This window comes from Siphateles boraxobius, unplaced genomic scaffold, assembly GCF_051911475.1.
Source record: "Siphateles boraxobius isolate OS27281-9 unplaced genomic scaffold, OSU_SipBor_1 130, whole genome shotgun sequence".
Classification (NCBI taxonomy): domain Eukaryota; kingdom Metazoa; phylum Chordata; class Actinopteri; order Cypriniformes; family Leuciscidae; genus Siphateles; species Siphateles boraxobius.
The window spans coordinates 1,486,649-1,499,766 of record NW_027508734.1 but is presented as its reverse complement, the minus strand read 5'-3'; the positions used below and the strand labels follow the sequence as shown (position 1 = coordinate 1,499,766).

At 39.5% G+C, this 13,118-nt stretch overlaps 1 protein-coding gene across 1 annotated transcript; it reads right to left on the bottom strand.

Moving 5' to 3' along the window:
• Positions 1–302: 302 nt before the first annotated feature.
• On the bottom strand, positions 303–2,357 carry LOC143736780 (C-type lectin LmsL-like). The gene is made up of 4 exons (XM_077227481.1): positions 2,232–2,357; positions 1,228–1,584; positions 653–744; positions 303–572 (listed from the first exon to the last, which is right to left on the bottom strand). Exons 1-4 carry the CDS (start codon positions 2,266–2,268, stop codon positions 429–431), a joined length of 630 nt encoding a protein of 209 aa, XP_077083596.1. The 5' UTR covers positions 2,269–2,357; the 3' UTR covers positions 303–428.
• Between the last annotated feature and the right edge of the window lie 10,761 nt (positions 2,358–13,118).

The window sequence follows — 13,118 nt, the reverse complement described above, 5'->3', positions numbered from 1 at the left end:
TTGTTGTTATTAGGTTTTTGTTTTTGTCATTGTTTTTTTATTTTGTTTCCTATACATGTTTGAAATAAATAAATAAATAAATACAAATAAAACATCCTGTTTTTTAAATATTTTAAAAGCGCTTTTTCTTGGTTACACGGACATTCGATTTCATCATAATGCAAACAGGAACGTTACTTTTGAATGTTCTCTGGATGTTCTGAAACAAGTATTATCATTGAAAAAATGTTAGACTAACATCCAACTAAACGTTTAAACTATGTTTTTGTGCTAAAGTTTTGAGAATATTATTAAAGACCAGATAACTTTGAACAAACGTTTTATTAACGTTACTGGAAGGTTTGTTCATAACTTTCCCAGCCAGAACTTTCCCTGTTATCTGGATATACTTCAACTACAATTACACAAGAAATGCCATTATGAGACGGTCAGTTCCTGATTCTTCTGCAGGGCGTCTGAGAAACTTCATTCTTCTGATACCACATTCTCTGAAAGACATTTTCTCCAGAAATCAGATTCCACGACAGTTTGGCTTCTTCTGTCAGTCCTTCCTCTTTCAGTGTCTGCTCTATCTGAAGAACACAGACCTTTATCACACAAGGCTTTTGGTAAGTCATTAATATATTTTCAATGTTCAGTATATTGAACTAACCTTCGCTAAAATCTTTTTCTTCAGTTCAGGATCATTCAAAATCAAAATTTGACTTGATTTCACCTCGAATCTCACGATCTGTCTCTTCATGTCTGTGAGAGAAACACACAAGATGAAGTTCTCAGGCTAATAAAGAAGTTAAAATAAGTGATAATGACAAGCAGCTCCAACATTTTTTCAAATTTCCTTAAAACACTTTACAGTAAGGTCTCATTTGTTCAGATTAGTTAAGTATTAGTTCATCTGAACTAACAATGAACTTTACTTGTACAGCATTTATCATGTTCAATTCTAACAAAAATCTGTTAACATAAGTTAATGCAGTGTTTCCTTGTTTCCTTATTCCTTGTTATTTTCCTCGTTATCATTGTGCCATGACAGGCTGTCAGGTGTGCCGTGGAGAATTATCAAATAATGAAAAAAGAAAACAATAAATAAAAATAAATGCTACAAATAAGAATATATCGTTCCTGTCAGGTGGAAACCTTGTATCTCTATATTTGGTAATTTTTGTTTTATTATATTTTTTAAAATCAATCCGATGAGCCGATGTAGTTAAATTGCAAACAACTCACCATAGCAGATAAATGGCATTTTTTCCAGACAATCCCAGTCGTTCCAGGATCCATCAGGAGAAATGTACACACAAAACTGGATGCCACCATAATTGTTTGGCTGTTTGCTAGCCCAAAGTCTGAACACGGATTTGCTCTGATCGGACCAGATCCAGGGAGAAGTCCCTGTCTGCTGATAGAGTCCAATCCACATGTTTTCTTTAAACTTGGGGAAAGTTTTTAACTCAGCGATGTCCGCCTGGTCGTCAAGAGTGGCGAGATCAGTGTGTTTCTGTCTGCAGTACGTCTGTGCCTCTGACCAGCTCATTCTCTCAGGAATAATGTAAAATACACGGGAATTCACACTGGAGTTCAGAGCTGTGGAGAAACGTTAACCCGTCACACGGCATTTATGTCTTAAGTGAATGTAAACAGATGAGAAAGAAAACGCACGAGTATATTAGATCTGTGCAGTCGGTCTTAAAGTGACAGCAGCCTAATAAACCTGCTGTCGTTATTAATGTTAATCAAACAACAAAAAAGGGAGAAAATCTCTCACTGCTCTCTCACTTTTGTAACTTTAACAAGAATAAATGTATATTTAATATACACGGTGAAGACTATGCAGTGTTTTTATATATTTGATTACTTTATACAATTTATGTAGCAGCCTATTTGTTCTATTCTTTTTCCTATATACTTGTAATTTATTTCTTTGTTCTTTCTTTATCACTGTTTACTTTTCTTCAGTAAGCTTGAGGTTTTTTCACACTTAGACTAGTACTTTTTGTGATATTGAAAATGGTGATAAGAATTATGAAATTTCAATGGTTTAAAAAATGTTGATATCATAAAAACCTTATTTAAAGCAAAAATAACTATATTGTGATATATATTGTTATCGTGAAATAAAATTACTCGTATCTTGTTATAAGATTTTCTCATTTTGCCATCAAGGCCAAGGGTAAATATTTTAAGTCAAAAGGGTTCATCTGACAAAAACAAATTGGGAATCATAAACTCACCTGACAACAGCACAAAGATCAAATCAATCCTCATCATGACGACACGCCAACAAATGATCACACTGATGCACAACTGAACTGCTCTTTTCAGGGACAAGAAAGGTTGTGTGGGATCTGTCCACTTTGTAAAGCGTGTGTTGCTCTGTTTGGAAACTTTTTACGTCTGTAGACATGCATATTTTACATTGAAAATAATATTCAAAGAGTGTCAGCAGAGATTTCCATTTCCATGACACCCGAGCTCTGTCTGGCTAATGTTAACAGATGTATTTTCCCTGACAACTTTTAACCCTTCAGCCACCAAATACAAAATATGGCAAAAACAAGCCCAGCTAACGACACGTTTGGTTAATTGACCGTCTAGTTTTTTAAATATTTTCCTTGGCTGTGCGAACATTGAGGAAACATTTCCTTTTGTCATTTTCCAAACAATATGGGAATGTTACTTTTGAATGTTATCTGAAACAAGCATTAACATTAAAAAAATGTAAGTGAACATCTAACTAAAAGGGACACAGTTTACACGGTTTCTGATTTCTTTTTTCCACAAACGATGTATAAAGGACATTTGACATTTGAGAGAACCACGCCAGAACGTTAGCCAAGCTTCTGAGAAATGTACCTTTTTATAAGGTTAGTTCACCAAACATTTTAAATTACCCCATAATTTACTCACCTTCAAGCCAGCCTAGGTCTACATGACTTTCTTCTTTCAGCCGAACACAATCAGTTATATTAAACAAATATCCTGGCTCTTCCAGGATTTAAATATTTTATTCTACAATTCTCTACTTCTGCTTAACTCTGCAGTCGACTGACACAATGTGGATTCACCATCCTTTCTCACGTGTCACCATTGTTTGGATTGTTTTATCGTCATTGTTCCACTCAGCGACTTCGCCGTTTCTGTATACAGCGACTGAACTTCACCGCTATTCTGCCGAGCCTCCGCCTTCACTCTACCCCTATCAGGATATTGTTCATCGTCCCCGTCCGAAATACATCCATCGCGGGTCTCGACAGGGTTTTCAGTACGATGACTCGAAGGCTAGGTCATTCTGGACTTCGGCTCCACGAGCAGCAAGGAAAACACGGCGGACTGATGACCAGAGCGCGCTAACTAGCGTATCCAGATCGGCCAGCTCTTCGCTCAGTGGAAATGAGCTCAAAGTTAGACTTCTCAACATTTGTTCACTTTCCAACAAGGGTCTCTTCATCAGCGACATTATCAACAATCGTAAGTTTGACTTCTTCTGCTTGGTTGAGACCTGGCAGCAAGAAAATTACTACTTAGAGTTGAATCATGCATGTCCTCCTGGGTTTGTTTACATTTCACAACCTCGTATATCCAGACGCGGGGGAGGTCTCGCGATACTTCACAACTCAATCTATAAAGCATCTCCGCTGACTGGTCAAATGTATGCTCAATGTAAATGTATGCTCAATGTAACCACGACGGGCCATAGGGCCTTTAGCCATGCTTCTCCTCACCTGTCAACATCCATAATTCAGGATCAATATCTCAATTTGATGTCAAACTTAAATCTAATTTATTCATAATTGCCTCTCCTCCATGATTATTTTGTGCACTCAAATCTAGTACTTTTTTTTACTATTTATTTATTTTTTTAGTTGTCATGTTTGTAATTGTCGCTCTCCCCTTATTTATCGTTTATTTTATTGCCATTACTATTTACTGTTATTTCTTATTTTAATATTGTTATTGTTGCTGCTACACGATGTAATGGTAATGGGAGTGAATGATACCTGAGATTTGAAGCCCAAAAAAGCACATACATCCATCATAAAATTCCAACGGAAGAGTGTCCTCTGACCAGACACATGACGTATGGACGAACGAGGAAAAAAAAAAAGAATAGAGCAAAACAAAACACAGGTAAAGAGAAATGTGGGAGGAGCTTGAATTTGTTGTTTGAATGTACATCCTACGTCATGCGTTGGGTCAGAGGTCATCTACACTCACCTGAGCTTCTGGTACTTCCACAACCTGCGTCATGTGTCGGGTCAGATGTCATGTACTCTCACCTGAGCTTCTGCTACTCCTACATCCTACGTCAGGTCAGAGGTCATCTACTCTCACCTGAGTTTACGCTACTCCTATATCCTACGTCAGGTCAGAGGTCATCTACTCTCACCTGAGTTTACGCTACTCCTATATCCTACGTCAGGTCAGAGGTCATCTACTCTCAGATGTTAGAGAACATAGCGTTAGGCCTAATGCCTTGTAAAACCTCATTTATTTTAACGATGTTACTCTGAGGGGTTCAACAGAAATTTTTGAACCTGTACTGATCAATAGGTAAATTTATTCATTTAGCTGACGCTTTTATCCAAAGCGACTTACAATTGCTATATTTCAGAGGTCGCACGCCTCTGGAGCAACTAGGGGTTAAGTGTCTTGCTCAGGGACACATTGGTGTCTCACAGTGGATTCGAACCCGGGTCTCTCACACCAAAGGCATGTGTTTTATCCACTGCGCCATCACCACCCCATGCACCCCAATGCATAAACGAGATCCACCATCCTTCTTATCTACTACCATGACAGGTGAGGCCCATGGAGACGTGGAAGGTCTAATGATATTCTGTTGCAGCAGTTCCTTGATTTGTTCTTCAATAAAATCACTCTTGACTCTTGAGACTCGATAAGGTCTCTTTCTTTCGGGACATTCATCAGTTGTTTTTATTTCATGTTTGATGCAGTTTGTACGTCCTAGCTTGTGAGTGCAAACTGATGACCAATCATACATCAGAGATTTCAACTGATTCTTTACCTTGATGGAGGCATGAGAATTTTCCACCGCTTGATCAACGAGCTTCAAGTCCTCCTCTTTTGAGATCAATTCGACATCCTTTTTTGCAGCATAAAACTGGATGGAAGCGTTCTCCTGAAGTTCATTCAAACAAATGGGGTGACTGGTGTTGGAAACAGGCAGGTAAACACGTGAAGAATTAAAATCAATGGTTACTTTGTATTCCCTTAGAAAATCCAGTCCCAGGATGACAGGAACTGCCAAGTCTACATCATCCATCACGTAAAATGTTACAGCAAGTTTCACTCCATATATCTCACTTTCCCAGATAACCTTTCCCTGAGTTCTCTGACTCTGACCATTAGCAAGCATGAAAGTTTGAGTTCTTTTGGTCAGATGCTCATCATCTCTTCTCAACCTCTGCCAAACTTTCCACTGTATCAAAGAGAAGGTGCTTCCAGTGTCAATTACAGCATTAAAGTAAGAGTGATTTAAAATGATTGAACTTTGCAGCACATTATTATATTGAGAGTTGAGAGTTGGATCAACGAGCATGAGGTGACTTTGTTGCCCTCTTTCACCAGATGATTTCTTCCTCTGTTCCTCTTCTTTTCCTTGATGCCATCTCTTTTTACTCTCAATCCAATCCTTCTCTATCTGAGTACCGAGTCGGACAAGATCATCAACGGTCTTCACCTTTCCCCTTAACAACTAAGCCAATCGAGGGTTGCAATGTCTTGAAGTCGCTTGAAATATCTCAGTTTCAGACATCTCAGAATTATTTTTCAGGCACAGTGCTCTGTAATTGAAAACAAAATCTCTAATATTCTCATTTACCCCTTGACGATAGTTTGCTAACTTTTGGGCAGCAACTTCTTTATGATCTTCATTTAAAAAGGAAAAAAGGAATTTTTCTTTGAAAGAAGACCAATCTCTTATTTTGTGTTTCTCCGCTCTCCACCAGCTCTTAGCAGTACCTTTCAGACTCACAGATAATGATGCGAACAGCTCTTCAGAATACAATGGTCTCAGCTCCTTATATTCTTCAAATCGATCAATGAAATCAATTGGGTCTTCTGCATCAAGATTACTGAAGGTAGGTAGTTCAATTTTAACTGGAGGATTAGTAGATGAGGAAAAATATGTTACTTGCTTTGAGTGGTTTTGTGTAACTGGGTGAGTCTTGAATGGGGATTGGGACATCTTATGAGTAGTAGTAGTACTGGAGTGCATGGGAGTAGAAATAAGAGGTCTGATGGTTTTAAATTGTTGCTCTAATTGCCGGTCTTGTCGCTTTAAGCAATCCACCATACTTTGACCCAAATCGTCGATTTTTGAAAGGAACAGCTGCTTAACGCGATCCACCTCTCTCTCTGCACACAATAGTTAATTCTGTCTTCACATGCTTGAAACTTTGCATTCATAGCTTCCGTGGTAACCAGTCCACTAACACAATGTTCAAGATCAGCAAGGTGCTCCTCAATGCTACCCATGTGCTGGGCAATTTCTTCATTGTCAGATTGCAATCGGTCCTCATGAAACTCAAGTGGAGGAGGAGGTAATGGCACGTCATGAAACTCAAGTGGAGGAGGAGCTAATGGCACGTCATGAAACTCAAGTGGAGGAGGAGGAGGTAATGGCACGTCATCGGGATGAGCTCTCTGATCAGTGGCTACATCTTGGAATTCTTTCTCTTCCTCAGAGTCTATGTATAACTCACTTAATGCATCAATGAGATTAACTACTGAATCTCTGTGCTGAACAAAAGTTTCACCTGAGAAATCTGTGACCGTTGTACCCTCTGTCATAGTGGATGATGGTTTATATTACCTGCTTGTGAAGATTAATCAGTACAGTCAAAAATATTTCTTTCTTTTTTTTAAAAGACTCCATAAAGTTTAATGTAGAGTCCCTGTTCAGGCGCCATTCTGTAACACCTCATTTATTTTAACGATGTTACTCTGAGGGGTTCAACAGAAAGTTTTGAACCTGTACTGATCAAGAAATATCCTCACAAACAAATTAACATTGAACCTCTTTTATTTACACCACTGTGCTAAATCCATGTGCCAAACTCTCAATAAACAAACTACCAACCACTCTCAAGATCTCTGTCTCTTCAACAATGAATCCATTCAATGAAGTAAACTTAACTCTGAAATATCCTATCTTTTGAGAAGTTACGTTGACGATGACGACGATGATGATGATGATGATGATGATGATGATGATGACGACGACGACGATGATGAAGACGAAATGAGCATATACTCCACACGGTCAATTTTGAGTGCGATGCAATGATTTTAATCCAACTATCCACAATGTGAGAAAAGATCCTACATCACATTAGCCAATGAATTGTTTTTTCCCTGTGCCCCGATGCTGTCCATGTGCTGTAGCCTCATTGCCCATGGAGTTTCCACTTGGCTTTACTGTCCATTTCTCTGCTCAGTGTTCATAACAGAACATGTGAATAAAAAGTCCTTTCTAGAAAGAAAACACATCTAACATCAGTGAACTTAAGAAATAAATACAACATCAAGAATATAAACCATCCATACTTACAGTTGAGCAGAAACTCAGGGTTCTCAACAAAGGACTATAAACACAAGCCAGTAGGTTGCATGAGTTCAACCAAACATTGGATTTCCCTCTACCAAACAAACTCTCTTCCTCTGTGGTAGGTGTGTTTATATACTAGGTTACCACCCGGCAATAGCACCCTCAAGTGGCTCTTGTTGTAACTACATGTGACCCAAAACATCACACTAGTGCCCCAGCAACAATAAAATACAAGTAACAAGTTCTGTCCGTTACAGCCTAATCGACTTAAATTGAGAAATCTAAAGAAACAGATCCAAATTCAGCCCTTTATCCAGCGATATTCATCTCCATTCCCAGCAGTGGCCATAAACGTCAAATCCCGCGCTCAAAAAATGCGCCCTCAAGAAAGCGTTACGACATATTTAACATTTTCATATTTAACATTTTCATCGATTAATAATTTAAATTCTGCTCTGTACCTCATACAAAACTATTAGCCTATTTACTGCCAAAGAGGACTGCAACACATCGTGTGAACGACTTTTGGTACCGGTTTGACATTTTTGCAATAAATAAATTATTGTGATTACATTATTGTGATTAGTCTGTCTGTTATGTTGTACGTCCATAAAATACATTTCAGCATCTATCCAAACGTACAAAAAAGTACGTTTTCTATCTTTGAAAACTGCGTATTAATACCTAACGTTACGTATTAACAATGAGACCAGGCTGGTCCATCCAAGTCAGGGCTCGACAGTGCGACCATTTCACTCACATTTGCAACTAAAAATAGATGTGTGCGAACTGTAAAATGTAGTTTGGAGCACGTGTGCGAATAAAACAATCCCTGCGGATCAGTTTTCTTAAATGTAAGATCATAAAAAGTCTTCAATACCTTAAATGGTAGAACAAGCCATAATTTTAAGGCATCTTATATTCTGTGGATGAAAAAATATAAATTACGATACTGCCTAATGTGATTATTCAAATTCAAAAGGCTATGATTTCATGATTTCACATTTCAATTCCTGAACGTGGCGCTGTTGTGCGTTCTACAGGCTTGCGCCTATTTTATATATATATATATATATATATATATATATATATATATGCAGAAATAATTCGTAGCACCCCTAAAGTTTCTAAATGAGCTCCTAAATTTTTTCCACTTAGGAGCCGAAAGCCTAGTCTGTACGAATCACGGATAAACTACGATCTGTTAAAAACATTATCTACTGTTCACTAATGAAACCTCATTTTAAGCCTTATTGTTAACACTGCTACAATAAGAATTTATCAGTTTATTTTTTTAAATTAAGAAGGAAATGTGCTCAATTCTGTGAAACCTTTACTAGCCTACCTCTGGGAAAATGTTATTGCTTTAAAACTAATGCATTATTTTTTTATATTTTACAGATATCAGATTCATCTTCTCTATGCTCTATAGAGATTGCTAATGTGACGTCATCGTGACGTTTTACCAGTGGTGAACGCAAAGCATTTTGGGAATCCTCGGCACAAACAGAAGGCGCCAGACTTGATTGCATGGAGGGAAGAACGCAGTGTTCAAGATGCCGTCTACCTGCTGTGTTATAAACCGCAATAGTCCTTCTTGCACAGTTTTGAAAACGAACATTACGGGTTGTTTTAAGGACATGTTTGTGTGTGCTGGTAGACAGCCACTCTGAAGCGGTCAGAGGCGATTCTAAAAGATTCAAAAAGTCGAGACAGGACCATCGTCAAAATTCTACCCACCACTCTAACTTAGTTCATCCAAAACTAACTAGAAAATAGACTCAAAGTGCTAAATACCTGAATTATCCTTTAAGAACGGATCAATATATTTGTTTTCCTTAATTTTAATGAACCCTAACTTTATTCTCATCTGAATGGTAAATAATTGATTTTCGTATAAAATAATACTACCATTAAAAACACATTTGATTTTCTTTTTTAATCAATGTAGAATATGTAACTGCTCTGAAGAAAAGAAATGAAAACCAATGCAATATGATTAATATCCAAAAGATGACAAACTTTTTTGAAATGGGGTTGGATAAATATGTTGCTTTTAAAACTGTATGTGTTTGGTTGGGTGACAGTTGTAGGTTACAGCTTGAGTTGTGTGACAAAAGCGCAATGTTGTGTTTTATTGCGAGTGTAAGTTACACAGATAAGTAAACACTTTGCAGTTTTAATGATAACCTCGATGAACAAAATAACGGAGTATGTTTTTATGTTTCCACTGTTCGATCGCGCGATTCGCGCCCGCGCCTCTCTCTCTCTCTCTCACACACACACACAGTTCGATCGCGTCTCTCTCTCTCTCTCTCTCTCTCTCTCACACACACACACACAGTTCGATCGCGTCTCTCTCTCTCTCTCTCACACACACACACACAGTTCGATCGCGTCTCTCTCTCTCTCTCTCTCTCTCTCACACACACACACACAGTTCGATCGCGTCTCTCTCTCTCTCTCTCACACACACACACACAGTTCGATCGCGTCTCTCTCTCTCTCTCTCTCTCTCTCTCTCTCACACACACACACACAGTTCGATCGCGTCTCTCTCTCTCTCTCTCTCTCTCTCTCTCTCACACACACACACACACAGTTCGATCGCGTCTCTCTCTCTCTCTCTCTCTCTCTCTCTCTCACACACACACACACACACACAGTTCGATCGCGTCTCTCTCTCTCTCTCTCTCTCTCTCTCTCTCTCTCTCTCTCTCTCTCTCTCACACACGCACACAGTTCGATCGCGTCTCTCTCTCTCTCTCTCTCTCTTTAACACACGCACACAGTTCGATCGCGTCTCTCTCTCTCTCTCTCAATCTCTCTCTCTCTATCTCTCTCTCTCTCTCTCACACACACACACACAAACTCGCAAACACACAGTTCGATCGCGTCTCTCTCTCTCTCTCTCTCTCTCTCTCTCTCTCTCTCTCACACACACACACACACACACACACTCCAGCATGCATTGCAATCTTGACATGAATTCTGACTGCATGCAGATAGATGAGAGAGAGCGAGGAGTGTGGTGCTTAAAACATTAGCATGCTTTTGAACGGACGACAGTTTTCTGGTATGGTCCGACAATGTTTTCTTTAGCCCGCTGCATTTTGTAGGATTATATTCTGTTTTCACGCTATTTTTTTTTTCATGCCAGAACCATAGAACGTAAAAAAATAGGCCAGAACACTAGCCTGCTATGCCAGCCCATGTAAACGGGCCAAACATACCCATAATTCTTTGCGTTCTGATGACGTTGCCGCCCAGTTGGTCACATGTCTTAGCGATCTCTATAGTAGTGGTGAGTATTTTTGTAAATCTACTGCAAGTATATTTGATTGCTTTTTCTATTTTCAGAATTCCTCTCTATGCAAACGTTAAAATTAATTAATTTATTTTTTCTGTCTTCCTCTCCATTGATTGTGGCAGTGTAAAGGGTGCTCAGTAGCAGTTCCAAGTAAATTGAGTAAAGTGATGCGAGATACGAGTTAAGTGAAATGAGTTAAGTGATACGAGTAAAGTGATACGAGATACGAGTAAAGTGATATGAGTTATGAGTTAAGTGATACGAGTAAAATGATATGAGTTATGAGTTAAGTGATACGAGTAAAATGATATGAGTTATGAGTTAAGTGATACGAGTTAAGTGATACGAGTTAAGTGATATGAGTTATGATTTAAGTGATACGAGTAAAGTCATACGAGATACGAGTAGTGATACGAGATAGGAGTAAAGTGATACGCGATACGAGTAAACTGATACGAGTTATGACTTAAGTGATACGAGTAAAGTGAAATAATTCAATTCAAATTCAATTCAAATTTATTTGTATAGCGCTTTTCACAATACATATTGTTTCAAAGCAGCTTTACAGAAAGTGCATTTCAGAAACTGTATTTCTGTGCATAGAAAAATACAGTTAGTTAATCGTGTATTAATTTAGGGCATAACATATCGCCGGCGTTGAGTCGTCTCTTCACAGGCCTCGAGTCGTCTCTTCACAGGCGTCGAGTCACGTCTCTTCACAGGCGTCGAGTCACGTCTCTTCACAGGCGTCGAGTCGTCTCTTCACAGGCGTCGAGTCACGTCTCTTCACAGGCGTCGAGTCGTCTCTTCACAGGCGTCGAGTCGTCTCTTCACAGGCGCCGAGTCGTCTCTTCACAGGCGTCGAGTCACGTCTCTTCACAGGCGTCGAGTCGTCTCTTCACAGGCGTCGAGTCGTCTCTTCACAGGCGTCGAGTCACGTCTCTTCACAGGCGTCGAGTCACGTCTCTTCACAGGCGTCGAGTCACGTCTCTTCACAGGCGTCGAGTCGTCTCTTCACAGGCGTCGAGTCACGTCTCTTCACGGGCGTCGAGTCACGTCTCTTCACAGGCGTCGAGTCGTCTCTTCACAGGCGTCGAGTCGTCTCTTCACAGGCGTCGAGTCACGTCTCTTCACAGGCGTCGAGTCGTCTCTTCACAGGCGTCGAGTCACGTCTCTTCACAGGCGTCGAGTCGTCTCTTCACAGGCGTCGAGTCACGTCTCTTCACAGGCGTCGAGTCGTCTCTTCACAGGCGTCGAGTCACGTCTCTTCACAGGCGTCGAGTCGTCTCTTCACAGGCGTCGAGTTGTCTCTTCACAGGCGTCGAGTCGTCTCTTCACAGGCGTTTAGTAATCTCAACGCAGGTGTTGGGGGATCTGAAGTCTCCGTGAGAGGCTGGATACAAACTGGAGCTCACGAACACCATTTACCTCGGAGCAGAAAAGCAAATGGGAAATATTTAGCATAGCTGCTGTTCATAAAATTAATGCATTCGATCTGATTCAACAGTGGTATAAAAGGTAAGCATTATGTGAATGCTTGGCTAAAGAGATGCGTCTTTAATCTAGTTTTAAACTGGGACAGCGAGTCTGAGCCTCGAACAATATCAGGAAGGCTATTCCAGAGTTTAGGAGCTAAATGCGAGAACTCCCTCCTTTAGTGGACTTAGATATCCTAGGAATGACCAGAAGCCTCGAATTTAGTGATCTTAAAGAGCGCGATGGATTGTATGGCGATAGAAGGTCTGTTAAATACACAGGAGCTAAACCATTTAGGGCTTTATAGGTCAGTAATAGTACTTTGTAATTGATACGGAACTTGATAGGTAACCAGTGTAGAGATGATAAAATTGGTGTTATATGATAATATTTTCTTGATCTAGTAAGAACTCTAGCGGCTGCATTTTGCACTAACTGTAGCTGGTTTATTGAGGATGCAGGACAGCCAGCTAATAAAGCATTACAGTAATCTAGTCTCGAGGTCATGAATGCATGAAATAACTTTTCTGCATCAGAAACAGATAGCATGTTGCGTAGCTTAGCAATGTTTCTAAGGTGGAAAAAGGCTGTTCTTGTAACATATGAAATATGATTTTCGAAAGACAAGTTGCGGTCTAGTATAACACCCAGGTCTTTTACTGTAGTGGATAAAGTAACAGGACATCCTTCTAAATTAAAGTTGTATTGTACAAGGTTTTGTGGGTAGTTTTTTGGACCAATAAGTAATACCTCAGTTTTATC